At 37.2% G+C, this 15,324-nt stretch overlaps 3 protein-coding genes across 10 annotated transcripts in view; 2 read left to right on the forward strand and 1 right to left on the reverse strand.

The window, feature by feature from the left end:
• The first annotated feature begins 259 nt into the window (after positions 1-259).
• Positions 260-3,586, forward strand: baxb (BCL2 associated X, apoptosis regulator b). The gene is made up of 6 exons (XM_084415327.1): positions 260-465; positions 546-576; positions 2,122-2,292; positions 2,401-2,536; positions 2,665-2,769; positions 2,906-3,586. Exons 1-6 carry the CDS (start codon positions 444-446, stop codon positions 3,056-3,058), a joined length of 618 nt encoding a protein of 205 aa, XP_084271453.1. The 5' UTR covers positions 260-443; the 3' UTR covers positions 3,059-3,586.
• An 888-nt stretch (positions 3,587-4,474) lies between these two features.
• On the forward strand, positions 4,475-7,250 carry LOC311294487 (apoptosis regulator BAX). 2 transcript variants are annotated; one of them, XM_084415396.1, is made up of 6 exons: positions 4,475-4,858; positions 4,965-4,995; positions 5,664-5,819; positions 6,003-6,135; positions 6,274-6,366; positions 6,462-7,250. In XM_084415396.1, the coding sequence occupies exons 1-6, from the start codon at positions 4,849-4,851 to the stop codon at positions 6,609-6,611; spliced, it is 573 nt and encodes a 190-aa protein (XP_084271522.1). In that variant the 5' UTR covers positions 4,475-4,848; the 3' UTR covers positions 6,612-7,250. The 2 variants fall into 2 exon arrangements, with proteins under 2 accessions (XP_084271522.1, XP_084271523.1); XM_084415397.1 differs by lacking the exon at positions 4,965-4,995 and having other exon boundaries at positions 6,462-7,038.
• Positions 7,251-11,184: 3,934 nt separating this feature from the next.
• Positions 11,185-15,324, reverse strand: part of kcnc3a (potassium voltage-gated channel, Shaw-related subfamily, member 3a) — a 69,314-nt gene continuing 65,174 nt past the window's right edge. For 2 of the 7 annotated variants that reach the window (XM_084414805.1, XM_084414797.1), the window contains exon 5: positions 11,185-12,015. In XM_084414805.1, the coding sequence (XP_084270931.1) occupies positions 12,002-12,015 (14 nt within the window). In that variant the 3' untranslated portion in view covers positions 11,185-12,001. Of the gene's footprint in view, positions 12,016-12,800; positions 14,342-15,324 lie in introns of those variants that run through there. The other 5 variants (XR_014628017.1, XM_084414802.1, XM_084414804.1 and 2 more) reach the window with 5 other exon arrangements.

The following is a 15,324-nucleotide window of genomic DNA, read 5'->3' on the forward strand; positions in this document are numbered from 1 at the left end:
CTAACTTTATGAACGAACAATCCCACGCTGATAGTAGCCTACTTGCGGTGGACATGGCAACACTGGTTGTAGTCTACGTCAAACCCCTCCTAATCATAGCCTACTATTAGACTACAGCAAAGGAACTCATCATTCACAAAAATAAATAAATAAATAAATAAATAAATAAATCCTTTTTAAAACTTGTTTATCAAATAAATTATGGAAGGCGTCCATAGTTGCCATCACGGCATGTTACAGCTGCGTCCCCGACAAATGCGACCTCCAGAGGGCGTGTAGTGTTCGTCGGAAGCTGCGAACAAGAAGCTGGATTCAGCCTCGTGAAAAAGTTGCGAGTACTGTCCTGAAATAGAGTGGGATTCCCCCCAGAGCTATACATCCAGTCGAAAACATTATCTGAGAAACTAAACAACAACAATATATATATTTATATTATATATATAATGGCTTGCGAAGTCTCGCAGGGTAAGTTAACTTAAGTGACCGTGTGTTTGGGCTCTTCAAGCGATGTTAGATGTTTGTTAATGTTTCTCTTCGATCTACAGATGATCAGATTGGAGAAGCGCTCTTAATCGGGTATGTTTCACTTCGTAAACTTATGATTTGTTGTTTGTTGCATTATAAATTAATGAATTAGTTTAATTAGCCTACTTACCATTAGAACCATTAATTACTTTCCTATATTTAGTAGGCCCATCCAAAATCTTGATGTCTGTGTGTGACTATTTGAGACACTTGCTCAAAACATCATGTGCACATGCTCTTGATACACCTTCCAATAAGTGATCATTATAATGCTTTTGGCACCAATAATGCAGTTCCACAAGGCTGGTGGTTATTAATGCCAAATATAAACACAAAACTAGTAGTTAAAAGTGGGTAGTTGGTAGTTTAAAAATGCCTGTTTTACATTAACCGAATTTAGAGATGTTATACAAAACTCTGTGTGGATATAAATGATACTTTGAAAGGATAGAAGCAGCATTTTAATTATTTAAAACATACAAACACAAGTAGGCTAACAGTTGATGCACACATTGTTAACTATATCACACACAGAGAGAGAGAGAGAGAGAGAGAGAGAGAGAGTGTCTTGTGTCACAGAAAATTATTATAAAAAAAAAAAATCCATGACAAATAATTTATTATCACCAGTGGACACAGTCCCAGTTATGTCATGACAACTATATAATAACATAACATATATATATAAGTATACATCACATTTCTACATAAATGACAATTTCACCATTTTTACATAATTTCAATGGCTGACCTTGTTTGGCCAACCTTGTGGTTTTTTCTTCATCAGGTAAATGACAAATCTGGAAATATATTTGAATTGAAATCATAAAAATATTGTAAACTGTAATTACCATTGTTGATTACCAGAGGTTATTGTAGATAAAACACTGAACAAAATGAGAGAACTCACAATAATGTGCTCAAAATGTCCAACACAGAGGAAAATAACATCATATGGTGCTGATCGTATGGTGTTGTTGTTCAGGGGGTTGTTCGGTTAATAACATAGTTGACAGAACTCTTGTGGACAAAATTAAATATGTTCTTGATAAAAAAAAAAAAAAAGTATTTAGATTTTAGAAATAAATTCAATATCGATAATGTTGACTGTAACATTTTGAATTCATTATTTTGAACATGAGACCCACTCATTAAAAAAAAAACACTGCAAAACCGGTAATTTATACGGTAGGTGAGAGAGCTAAAATTAAGAAAACATCTTCATCGGTTGCAAATACTCAATACAAAGCAACCAAATACCAAATTTATTTTAACATCCTGATTGTATGTGCGTTGTATTTGCAGCATGTTTCTGTATTTGATTGCGTTGTGAGTATTTGCTGCACATGTGTTGTCAAACTGATGAAGATGTTTTCTTAATTTGCTGGGGGGTTTTCTGTTGCATGTTTTTTTTTTCAGTTGCAACATGCTGAGCTCTCTCGGATACCGTAAATGTAGGACTCAAAGCAATTTCAAGCAAACTGAAACATAGGATGCACAAAATATCTGTGTGTGATTATAATGCTTTCCCCTGTAATAGTACCTCTAAACATTTGACTCCTATTCAGTTAACGTACAGTATAAAATGTCTTTCAGGGTAGTAAGACGTGAGGTGATGAATGTGGCAGCCGAAGGAAATGTAGCCCCACCAGACCTTCCCGAAGCTCGACCAATAAGCAACAGCCAGGACCAGAAGCTTGTTCAACAGTTGGCGGAGACCATTAAAGTGATCGGTGATAGGCTCGATCAAGATCAAGCATTTAATGAGTCAGTCTGAGATCTGAAACATTTTCTGTCTTTACTGAACATCAGTGGTGTTGTCTAAACATGTTTTTAAAACCCCTGGTTTCTCTTTCTGTTCTTCTAAACTCACAGCATGATTGACGGCTTAGTAAAAGTAGCTGATAAAAAAAGTTTCTGGAGGCTTGTGGAAAAGGTTTTCACAGATGGCCAGATCAACTGGGGGAGAATTATAGTGCTGTTCTATTCAGTTGGAAAGCTGTCTGCAAAGGTATTGGATCCTGCTGTATGTTATCTGTTCAAATCGTTAATATATCTGTTGTTTGTATCGCATGCATCTTTATGTTTATATTTGTACAGTTAATTTGTAACTTCTAAGCTCCTCTTTGCTCTCGATAGATGGTCCTTGCACGTTTGCCCAGAATCGTTTCAGGTATTCTGACTTTAAGTCTGGATTACTTTAGGAGGAATCTGTTGGAATGGATTCGCAAAGTGGGAGGATGGGTAAGAAATATTTTTACATTATTGTTTCAAATACTGGAATATAAAGAAGCATTTGACTTTTGTTTTAAAGATGTGTTGAACCGTTTTGGTCACAATATTACATCTATAAATTATTTGTTTGTACGCCATAATACAGATGTACAGTATCCCTGCACTGGCCTGTTTCTCCTTTGAGCAATTTTCTGGTTGTTCACTGAGAAAATATTTTCCCTATTTTGGAGCTGCGTTTTCCTTCACCTGTGGCCTACTGTTAGGTGGCTTCATCTTCTCGAGACTTCAAAAAAGCTAAGAGAGAGAGTGGCAATACAACAACAGAAGTGTTAAGTCTGTAAACCTGAGAGAAATCACATAAACTGATCTGTTGCATGATTTTGTAATTTGCCCCTTTTTATTGTATTATGCCTTTATTTTATGTATTTATACTATTTTGTAAAATCAGGACAGATTGTACAGTGATAAGAACTGAGCCTAAGCTTTTTATTAATAATTGTTTTATGACATTGAATAGTGGTCTTCTATTATGTGTTTTTTCCACTCCCTTGTAAAATGTAAGTATTGTGCATTGAATGTGACTTAAGTTGCCAATTTCTGAAAATGTATTTTCTTTTTTTTAAGATTTGCAGCTTGTATGTCCCATTGACTTTTGATTCTGCAAACACACACACACACACATTATATATAATATAATAATGTATAATATATGATTCCAATGAGTCCAGTTATCGATCACATCCCCTGTTAGTGTTTATTTTTTTTATTTTTTTTGTAAATGTGTTTCCACATCTCTTCTTATGGGATAAAAACATTATCCACCTCAGTTGAGCACATGTTTTTTTTGTACACATTTTTTGAATTCATGCACAGACCTTTTGAGGGGCATGTGTTGAAACTGAAAAAGGGCACCCCCCTCCCTTTTTTTTATTTTATTTTTTTATATTAAGATTATTTAGTAAGCCTACATTACATAAAAGGAAGAAATGGTCACATCTTCATGACAAATTCAATAACACAAAATAATAGTCTCAAAAGCTTTAGATTTATTCACTATTACAACCATAATAATAATATAGATAATATAGATATACAGCGTTTCAGGGCTTCTTTAGCCCTAAAGCCCTAAATCCCTAAAAAACATGTTTTACTGTGAAGACGAGCGATGAATGATAGCCTACTGATTCAAAAATTAGATCGCGAATAGGCCTACGTGCATATTAAGAGCCTTGAATTAACCATAATTTAATATTATTACCATAACATGATTAAATATTAATTATAAAGTTGGTCCGCAATCATAAATCAAAGAAGAAATTTCTTATATGTTACCTAGGTGACGAGGATTCCAGTACGAAACAGGGTAGGCTAATTGGCTATGACTAGATGGCAAATGCAAGACATCTCTCGGGTCCCACATGTCTCAGTCAGACATCAAATCAATAAAATATGAGCCTTTATAGACATAGTGTTTAGTACTTATTCAAACAACAAGATCTTTGTTTACCCCTGCAAACCTGCGGAGTTATGGTGTAGCCTACTGACAGTTTGAGGATCGAACAAGTTTTACACAAGCTCTTTATAAGAACTTTCATTGGCTAAATATTTGTAAAACAGACAGACAGACAGACGTAAAGGGTGACCAATAGCTTTGATTTATTGAAAAAGAAAAAAACACCACCACCAAAAAAAGGGCACTTCCTGTATGTAACCTGGGCAAAAAGGGCATATGCTCTGCACAGGTAGAGCCCTATACCTGTGCACGTGCCTGATATACACACACACACACACACACACACACACACACACACATTTCTGTCTTGTGAATTAATTACTTTGAGGATGACTGTTAAGTGTGGATTCGATTTGTACGACAGATGGAAGGAAATGCAGCAAACAGAACTTGTTTCGCTTTTCTTTTCACTTAGCCTAGAGAGTGAAGATGCGGACGACAAGAGGCTAAACCTGTTAGAAGTCTGCGTCACGTTTGGCAAAGGCCATAAATAGGTACACTTTCATTTTGTTTTGTGATGTGACCATCAAAACCTATCGTAGGACCAAAGAGGAAGACAGGAAAAAGAAGCGCTCATGGCATCAGGTAGGCTATTCAGCCACGTTAGCCTACTAAACCGGCCTTTGCCATTATTTCCTGTGCGCTATATCATGAAATCCAGTAAAGTGACATTTACTTTTGTATTTCTTAGATGACCAGTTTACAAACAATCTTGTACTTCGGTAAGTTTCACATAGGCCTACATATTTGTTTGTAGGCTAGCCTATATCGAAATATTTGTCTGATGTTGAGCAGATCACTTTGTAAATATATACCTGATAAATAAATACTTGTAGCCTTAAGCCCATTTAAAAAAAGTATATTTTTTTTCACAATCAATGTCACTTCAAAACCTACACATAGGGCCTAATAATTTAACCTAACTAGATTCATATTTTATATGTTATTCGTTTGTGCCATTTTTTATTGCCATTCATTTTAAGTAGGCTAGGCCTACTGAATAAAGTATAAGGTTGCTATTAGTTTCGTTTCGTTATCTACCTTAATTTTCACGTAAGAGTGGAAATTAAATGTGTCTAGCTTCCGGTGTCATCAGCCTATACAGTTATGTTTAGCTGTAAAATAATAATAAAAAAAAAAAAAAATCGTTATGCTAGGCCTACTTGATATTGCAAACTGGTGTTAAAAACTATTATTTAAATTTATTGCCGTAATTATAAACACCCTGGTTTACGTAGCGCAAATAGTTTCCCCATTTTCAGCACTTTGTTATTCTTCTCGTTATTTCCCTATAGCGGCTTAATCGGAATACGTTCACAGAAAATAGCTTCCGCGTTGAAAAATAAGGTGGATATATCAAAATACCAATGCTTTCACAATATGTTTTCAGATCACTAAGGGACCAGGTACAGAGGGCGGGAATATGTGGACCGTCTCTTCCTGAACCGCAGCAAATGAGTGATGAGAAGGAGGAGCTCCTGGATCAGATGGCTGAAGTCATCAGAACCATCGGCGATTATTTCGATAGTGATACACAATTTAACAAGTTAGTATGGAAAGGTCTTTTTGAAATGCGAGTGGATAACTATATGTAGCCTATTATAGAAGTCCGTTTAAACAATATTATAATTAAAGTGAGATATGAGATTGCTATCTTATTATGGAAGTGGGATATGGGCTTCAAGAATAATGAATTGTTATCAAGTATAGCCTATGTGTTTAATTTTAGCATGGTTGATGGGGTTACACGAGTGATGGACAGACAGAGTTTTCAGAGGCTTGGAGACAAAGTGTTTGCTGATGGCATCACCTGGGGGAAAATTGTTACTCTGATCTGTGTTGTTGGAAAAGCAGTCGTAAAGGTAGGCCTGTGCAGTGCTTTCTTTACCTATACCATCATTTGTGTGTTTCAGTGCCCAAAGTGTTAAAGCTTTGTGACCAGATGTGTGGTTGCACTTTGATGCTTTTGTGCTTGTTTTTTTTTTTTTTTTTGCATATAGATTCTTGCTGATTATGTCTCAGGAATAGTGTCTTGGACACTGGATTACTTCAGGGATAACTTGGTGTACTGGATCTGCAATAGAGGAGGATGGGTACGATTTGATTAACATGACAACACTTAGATTAACACAGCATTGGTGAGACACATCTGTAATAGTCATTGATTAACTCTTTTAAATACCTTCAGATCAATAGTATCTCTTCCTTGGCTCGTTACTCCTTTGAGCAAGATTTCGGTTCCTCATCCAGCCCGATCTCCCTCTCCTCTGGAGTCCTCTTCATCTGCGGAGTACTGCTTGGTGGCCTTATCGTCTGGAGACTAAAAAGAGTTGCCTGAGGAGGGTCAGTGGAGGAGTGATGAAGTAGAAGGATTTACAAATGCACCTGAATAACACAAACATGGTTTGATGGCCGAAAATAAGAGAAAAGGCTATATACTGTTGTGCACAAAATACTATAAAATATAGTGTATGAAAAGACAGGAATTACAGATGTACTGCATGTGATATTTATTGTGCATCTCTCAGTCCATGTCCCTGAGGAGGGATAAAAGAAAGATGAAGGATGAGGGCCCTTTTCTTACATTTAAGCACATCCAAAATGGGACAATCACCAACAAGACTTGAAATATCATATTGTGCCAAGAGAATTGTTCACTGTAATTTTGATGCAGCTGTTATAAAACTCTACCTCATGCAACCGTTTTAACTCTATGCATTTTTATTGGAAAAAAAACTCTTAATAAAACAACAAATTCTGATCTCACCTGGGCCTGGTTGTGGATCAGTGTGTAGACAATGCTTTATAAATTAATTACTCTGTAATTAAACAAAATAACTATGTACTATAAATATGGTGTAATTGAAATTTAATTGTTTCAACTTTCTCAATAATGTAGATTAAGAAAGCCCAATGCCCTTGCCCCAAAGCCATGATGATACATGTAAGAGAATTATTATTAAAAAATCAATTTGCTTATAAGCATGTGAAGGAAATTAATTTATTCTAAAAATAATTAAAAATAAATCAAATGAAAATAGGTAAACACATTAATTATTCTGTAAATGTGTTCTTGGATCCCAGAAGAACATGAAGAAACATGAAGAAACCACAACATTTGAAGAATCACACAGGACACATGTTGAAAATTTTGGCATGAGCTTTTAACATTTTTATTGACTTTTTGATAACTTTTTCTTTTTAAATTGGATTTCTTTTTTCTAATAGTTTTTTTTTTTTCCCTATCTAATGGAGAAGATTTGATCAGGTAGGTTAGCATTCACGTTCAAACTTTCATACTTTTAGTAATATAACGATTTTTAAGTCTCAGTTTTCACAAACTCTGTTAAATTATTACAGTTTATTAATTTTTTTTCTTTATACATTTCAAAAATATAAAAGGTAAATAATAAACATTCCATTGAAATATATTTTATACAGTTCTTGATATTTTTTTTCCCTTTTTTGTATGACAATAAAATTGTATCCAGCATCAATCTTAATAGCATAGAACTCATCCATTTCTTTTAGGGACCTTCTCTTTCTCACTGGCCTCTCTTTCTAACTCTCTGTCTCTCTATCCCTGTTTCTTAACCAGGGGAGTTTGGGGCGGGGGTGTATGGTTAGGGTTGCGCTCAGCAGTAGACACAGCAGCTCCATTAGCTGTGATAGTGCAATGAATTTCCCCCCTTTAAACAAGCTACATAAAGTAATTAAAGTATAAAATGACAAAATACAAAAACAGGTAGTGCATATTGGGCCAAACTATAACAAATATACAGACACATGCAGTGAAAACTGAGTTCCTGCAGGGTTTTTTGTTGATATCTGCCCTCACAACTGCTGCATCTGTTCAGCTCTGAGTCTGTGGAAGCTCTGATGAATATTTACTACAGATACACAGACATCACATTTACAAATATCATCTTGAAAACGATATATAAACATATTAATATAGTCTTTCGAAATGGCTAGCATATAGCCAGAACTTACATTTGCTATACGGCTACATTTTTACGAAAAAGGGAAGGGTGAGGAAAACTAGAAACAATATGTTCTTTCTTCCTCTCTAAGTGTCTCTGAGAGAGCAGTCGCAGAGTAGAGAGCCCAGGTGAAAGAGATGGTTACCTCATTCTGGCCATTCACAAATTATTCACAAGTTACTGTCCTCATTGTATTCCATGCATGCATTATAATTCAACTTCAAACAATATGATAGAAAAACACAAGAACAAGGGATGCAAAAAAGCTTCTTCCTCAAAAATTGAGAAGGAGAGGGAACAGATGAGAGAGTGGGAGGGGATGCAAACAGGAAGTTGAGAAAGCGTGGATACTGATTCTGGCTTTGTTCTGCTCCTCTCTGATATGTTTTGTATTTGGGTTTCAAGTAAAGGTATGTGACCTGTCCGCCATCTGGAGGGGTTGTGATCTCATTCACGCTAAGACAAACCCTCATGGGAAGCTTTTGCAGAGAGAGCGTCTTCAATTGATGTGGCTGTTTACATACACATTCAGGGAACAGTTTCAGGCACGCTGGGTTTCCTATCCGTGATGAGATGAACATGTCCCCCCAATTCCTAATGACGACAATGAGAAAAAGGTGGACCTCCGTCATTATTGCTCCAAAACACCATCCAATTTGACTTTATGAACGACCAGAGAGGTACACATTATCTTAACCAGTCAGCAAATGCTTGTGAGATGCAATTTAGAACTGAGTACCATATATAAAATAAGTTCTGGTTACATATATATCCTACATACCCTCTGAGATGAGTATATGATTACATATAAATGTATATGCGAACTCGAAAAGTGCACGAGTGTCTTCCTGTACCCTGAAGCATGCAGGAGAGACATTGCAGAAGACGTAAAACAGACCTTACATATTAACCGAGAAGGAAAGGGAATTCAGTGCACCACTAAAGAAAGCGACATGGCTACTACAGCTGCACACGTCTGTCGCACCTTCAAGCTACTTGGGCCAGCTGCTAACGTTTGAAGTAACACTACACGGTCAGCAGATAACGCTGGCTCTTGTGGTGATGGAGCTGCATCTGTGTCGTTTTCCCTCCCTGGACACACAGCACCGGTAAACAGACACCAGCCAGCTGGCCTGAGCACATGGCATATATGTGTGTGTGTGTTTGTGTGTGTGTGTGTGAGCTGCTAAGGTCTTGCTTAGGTGTTGCATAGGTAGTTACTAAACTAAGCTTACATCAGATTCTGAACGATGAATGCTGAAAGAACACAGTCATGGGGTTTTAAGAAAACAAATGACGCTTAAAGTGACATAAAACAATGTAAACATACTCTAACACCTAACCAGACTTCAACAAGAACTTCCACTTTTGAAAAAAGGTGGTTCAGGTCTTGTTGCTGAAACAAAGAAGACAATAAAAGGTCTGAACAAACAGTCAAACAGTTGCTCACATGTGTAACCTATGATGTAAAAGAGATATTGGTGGAATCATGGCCTCCTCTCATGCAGGATAATGTTAATACTAATGCTAATATCAGAAATATGCCGCTAAGTTAAGAAGAAAGTCCATTTTGGTGTGGCATGGCTGGTTTTAGTGGGTGATCAGCATATGTAATACTTTTTTGAAACTTTTGTAATAAAATCTAGTAATCCAGAAAACAAAATACAAAAAAAATGAGTGACATTTTTTTTGTCAAAACCTTGCAAAGCTCTGTACCACCCAAACTAATTCAGAGAATATATTGTAGAATGAAATGCTAATGTCAACATCTTAAACAAAACCAAGACAACTCCAAAACCATGTTCAGCATGTTCTCCTGCTGAGCACCTTTGAGCTCAGACAGTGGCGCTACTCTCACATTATGGCTTCATGATTGGACAATAGTGCTTTGCGATGTAAGTGCTCAGGGTCTCAAGTCACAGCACATAATGTTAATGTTCGCTAGATTGATATTAAGTGGCTCACTTTTGATGGATAAAGCTTTGATTTTACCCACAGCATGTGGATGAAATAAAAAGAACAAACATGGCAAAACAACTCAAAACTTTCCATCAGGACTCAACATAAAAAGAAAACTTCACCCACAGCCTTAAAATCCCCTTCCACCTTGCTCTTTAGACCCATAGCCGTCAAAAGAAAAGAGCCCTGTAGGTGTCGGAGGTCTCCAGAGGAGCTTTCGTGCCACTGCTGGAGGCTGCCATGACTGAGGGAGATCGTGAAGGGCAGAGCAGAGAGCCAGGAGAGTTCAAGTAAAGGGTGAAACGGTGGAGAAAGAGAAGGAAAGAAATGTCACTTGAAGCCATGGAGGGAGCAGTAGTAGTTGAAGGAGTTTGTCTCATCATTCAGCTAGACTCAGTGGGGTTTTTTTCTTTTATCCAACAAAACTGTGTGAATCTTGCAATCCTATATATTTTTTACAATATTCTTTTTTATTCAAAAACAAAATATAGAGCCTCTCTTTTTTAAATATATTCTTTTTTTTTTTTCTTCTCTAAATTTAGTAGCATTTAGCATAAACTTTTATTGTTTCCATTTGATTTCGGTGTTTAGTGATTCCAAGCCCTCTAATTTGGGGTTCAGGGCTTGCAGAAGTCATGCAGTTTAGTCATGCTGGTAAACAAAGTGAGAAAAATGCATTTTTAATTTTCTCTTTTTTTCAGCTTTTGTCATAGTTCATCCAGTCCACTTAAAACCCCCTCTGTCCTTCATCAGGTGTCATGCACTTATGTTGTATTTTGTGTTCCCCACTTGAAGGTTAAGGACCTGCATTTTTCATCCGTGACCCCATCCACTTGTCCAGAGTCACCCATATTGTACTGTGCAAACAGAGCGGCCCAGTCTTCGGTTTCCTCTTGCTCCTCTCAGCACGATCTCTACCATCTTTCTCTCTGTTTTTTGTTTTGATTTGTTTTTTTGTTTTGTTTTTTTCTCATTCATGCCATGCAGTTCATCTACAGTGGAACAGAAATGCTGAGATGCAGAGAGCTGAACTAAGAGAGAGAGAAAAGAGAGAGGCTGACGCTCTTTTCTTCATAGTGGACAAAGTCACCTTTCCGTGGGCCCTGAGAAGGACGCTCTGAACAAAATGTTCCAATTAGATGAATGGGGAAACTGTTCGTACGATGTAGGAATATGGCAGGCCGATGACACTGCTGTCTATTTTCATTTAAAGCACGTGCAAGATCTCCAAAAGTTAAAGGAGTGGAAAAAGTTTGGCTGATAAACCGTTCGATCGAAGTGCTTGATGAACTCGCCTGTGAATGTGTGGTTGAATTGCATAGCGTTGAAGAGCATGATGGGTATTTTTCCACACATTATTTGTATCTGAGACTGGATTGAGGGTTTTGTTGTCCACTTTCAGGTGCATTTATCATGGTGGAACGCCCCACAAAAATAGTTCTCGTTACTTTAAAATTGCATCCATTTCAACCAGGAAGGGTCTTGCCAGGACATACTACAGTTTGTATGCTGAATCCCACCCTTTTCCCAAGGCTGGAGATCCTTGTAGGAAGAAAATGTGTTTAACATCCTCCCAGGGCGTGATATCTTCTGTTTATTGCACCTACGTTGGGCGTTAAAATTAGTAATGGAGAGGTGAGCGTTACAATGTTTTCTTCAAGTGGGATTAGCGCAGCACTCCTTTCATCTCTCGTTTTCTCTCTTTCGCCGTCTCTGTTTCCTGCAGTGACCCTGGGGGTTGCCTCTGGACAGGTTTTGCAGTTGGGGAGCTCAGAAAAGGGGCAGTTCAGAAGCTCAGCACTGTAGGAAAGAAAGACAGAAAAAGAGGGGGATAGGAAAACGGAGGACAGGAATATCAGTATCACATCACACGTTGCATCGGCTCAATACAAACGCACTAAAAGCTACAGACCGCTAGAGGCTATCGCAGATGATAGTCGTTTCAGACTGTGCAACTGTGAGAGCCAAAGCTAAAGAAGCCAAACACATAATTTTTCTTTTTCTTTGTTTTGGAGTGATGTCCATAGAACATATTTTCATAAAGTCTCCTACATACCAATTAAAAAAAAATTAAATAAAACAAAAACTCCAAGTGTACTCATAGCAAAGCCCATGTAACATGCGCTCAAAAACAAAATACACAAATGCAAGACTCTTGGAATCACACTCACAAAAACAAACACACACAAAGCTGAATAAAATTTCCAGTCGTTGAGGGCCACAAAAGCGTGGTTTTAATCTAGGTGAATCAAATCAACAGAATCAATTAATAATCATCGATTTTGTCAGCCCTCTAGGATGGACCAGAACAAAGCAAAAGCTCATTGTAGATCAGTGAACTCCTTCACACAAAGGGTGCGTCCCAAAACGACTCCCTATTCCCCATGAAGTGCCCTTTATTTTGATATTAGCAAAAAGTGAAACTGGCATAGGGAATAGAGAGCGAGTGCACCATTTGAGCACAGCGCCAAACATTAGAAGAGCGGGAAAACAAAGTGTCACACAATAAAAACAAAACACTAAGCACACAGTCAGGCACATGAGAACACAGTGTGACACACAGAACACCATATGTACATTCTTACACTGAGAAGCGTTCAGCTCCCTTCCTCCTCTCTTTGCCTTTTTTCTTTCTTCCTCAAACTGTCCTCCTTTTCACGATGTCTTTCTTCATTTGTTGACAATCCTCCCAATACTCTGTTCCCCAAACACACAATCTGTCCTTCTGACCCTCATGCTTTCATATCCTGATTTTGGTTGCGTCCTGATTGCACATAGTTTTTTTTGTAATCCACTTATGGCAGACCGTGTTTGAAAAGTTCTTTTTTAAATAATTTTTTTTTAAACAAATCACTGATTATTTTTCCTCAGTTTCTCATAATGTCATATGGGCTTTTTTGGTTGTTATTTGGAAGCAGTAAGAGTTTGTAGTTTGGAATAAATGAAAGTGAACGATGAAATGACAAAATAAAGGAAGAGAAGGACACTGTGGAAAAGGAAGACTTGCAATGAGTGTTGGGGTCAGAAATGATTTCATATTTACACAGATGCATGTGTACACGTGGTGTTCATAACTTATCATCTCTCTCTTTGTTTTGAATGACATCATTTTGGAAGCACTGGTATAGACAAACAAAAAGAGATTTACCTGAGTAGTGACAGGGGAGCGTAAGTCTGACAGAGACAGAGAGGATACTGGGTAATGTCGCTAAATCATTTGAACTCGACCTGCTCTCCCCGTTTCAAATGCCACATTTGAATCAAACAATAGTTTCTGTGTTGTTAACTCCACATGCAGTCTCTGTACAAGAGAATTATTTACATTGCCCTCCGTGATTGCATGCAGCCTCTGCTCACCAGGGTATTTGCTAACTAAGCTAACTTGTGGCAGGCCTGTCTCTTCCACATCATAACTTCAGGATTGCGATAAAGGGATGTAAGTGGAGCTGTTCCATCCACTCTGTCCACCCTGACTATGCCTTTACAGATAGACAACACACAGCAAAACCACAAAATGCACTAGGATGCTAAGTGCTAGCTATCTTGTATACGTGGAAACATGCATTGCTGTTGTGAGCAGACTTATTAGCATCTTCTCTGCTCTGATCAGTGTTATTGTCTAGTGATTTTAGTTGTCAACAAACAAGAGAGAACAGGAAATCCTTCAGGTCAGAGTCTGTTAAAAATGTCTAATGTATCTTTTCTTGAATCTTATATATAACAGGTAAACATTAAGGGCTAAAAATCAGTATTCTTAGCCTCTAAAGTGACCAAAGAGTGCTAATGATCTACAACACCGAATGCTACGTACGTCAGTTCATCCCTCGAAAAACCAGCAGAGGGGGCTAGAGCTGAGGTTAACACAACAGCAAGGGGAAAACAGAACAACCAATTTCCTCATTAATAATGCAAAACTAAGATGATTAAACAAGATTGATGATGTCATGAGATGAGAATACAAACTAAAATGGAGTTGCACAGGAGCTGATACTGGTTCAGGGGCTCAGGTGTTCGTATGGAAATGTTTTTATAAAGGAAGAAGTGGATTTTCTGTTCTAGTCTTAGTTCACAGTTACTGCTTCTTTTTGCATATATCTGATAAGCACTGGGCTTTCAGAATAGTTCTCTGTGAAAAGATGAAAAACAATAAATCATAAAATGACCATTTGCAATGCTTTTGATGTCTAACAGAGAAAATGAAATTAAATCAAACGTACATAGTTAAAGCACATTCAAAACCCCATATTCAATACAACAGTTGTAATGGTCTCTGCCACCCAATAGCATCTTGGCATGCAAAACTAAGCACCACCCCCACCCACACCCACAGCAATCAAGTCAAAAATGACAGATTGGTAACAAAACAGCAATGAAAAAAAAAATCGTTTGTACATTTGTTTCATGCAAATCATTAATATACATGTGCATATGAATATGAATATACACATCCATATGTACAAACAAACATATACATAAACCTCGTTGTTAAAATACATTTTCTTATCAAAACAGATATATAGACTTATAATTTCCTTATTGCTCGCAATAGAAATCCATGCATGTGGAAATTACAAAGTCAAACTTCAAAACTGTACATTTCATTAAGACCTGAACTATACAACCTCATAAAGAGCATAAAAACACAAAGGCAAAAAAAATAAAATAAAAAATATAAAAAAAGAGAGATGAAGAGGAGAGGGACATGGAAGAGACGTAAGAGATGAGAAATAAAACAGTGTTTTGGCTGGACCTGAATCATACAGGGATTTTAGTCTCCCTCTTTCTCTCCTTCTAAATATACCAGGTCATTTGTCTGAATTTAAGGTAACACATAATGCACACTTGCACTTGCTTGTTTTACAAGGCACCTTGTAACATACATTTTTAATAGACACCTTTTAAAAGAATTGTCTTTGCCGTGCAAAGACAAAACGCAGTTAATGCATATTTTCAAAATTGAGTTATAAGCAAAATCAGATCTCTTGGGTTATAATCTTGTGATGGATGGGTTTGGCTCCACTATGAAAATAGTGTGGTGTAGTTACTGCATTTTGCCTTTGTACGGCTGGATGACCTGTTGGTTCAATAATAAAGAAAACACTTAACATC

Source organism: Rutilus rutilus (genome assembly GCF_951802725.1).
Source record: "Rutilus rutilus genome assembly, chromosome: 1".
Taxonomy (NCBI): Eukaryota; Metazoa; Chordata; class Actinopteri; order Cypriniformes; family Leuciscidae; genus Rutilus; species Rutilus rutilus.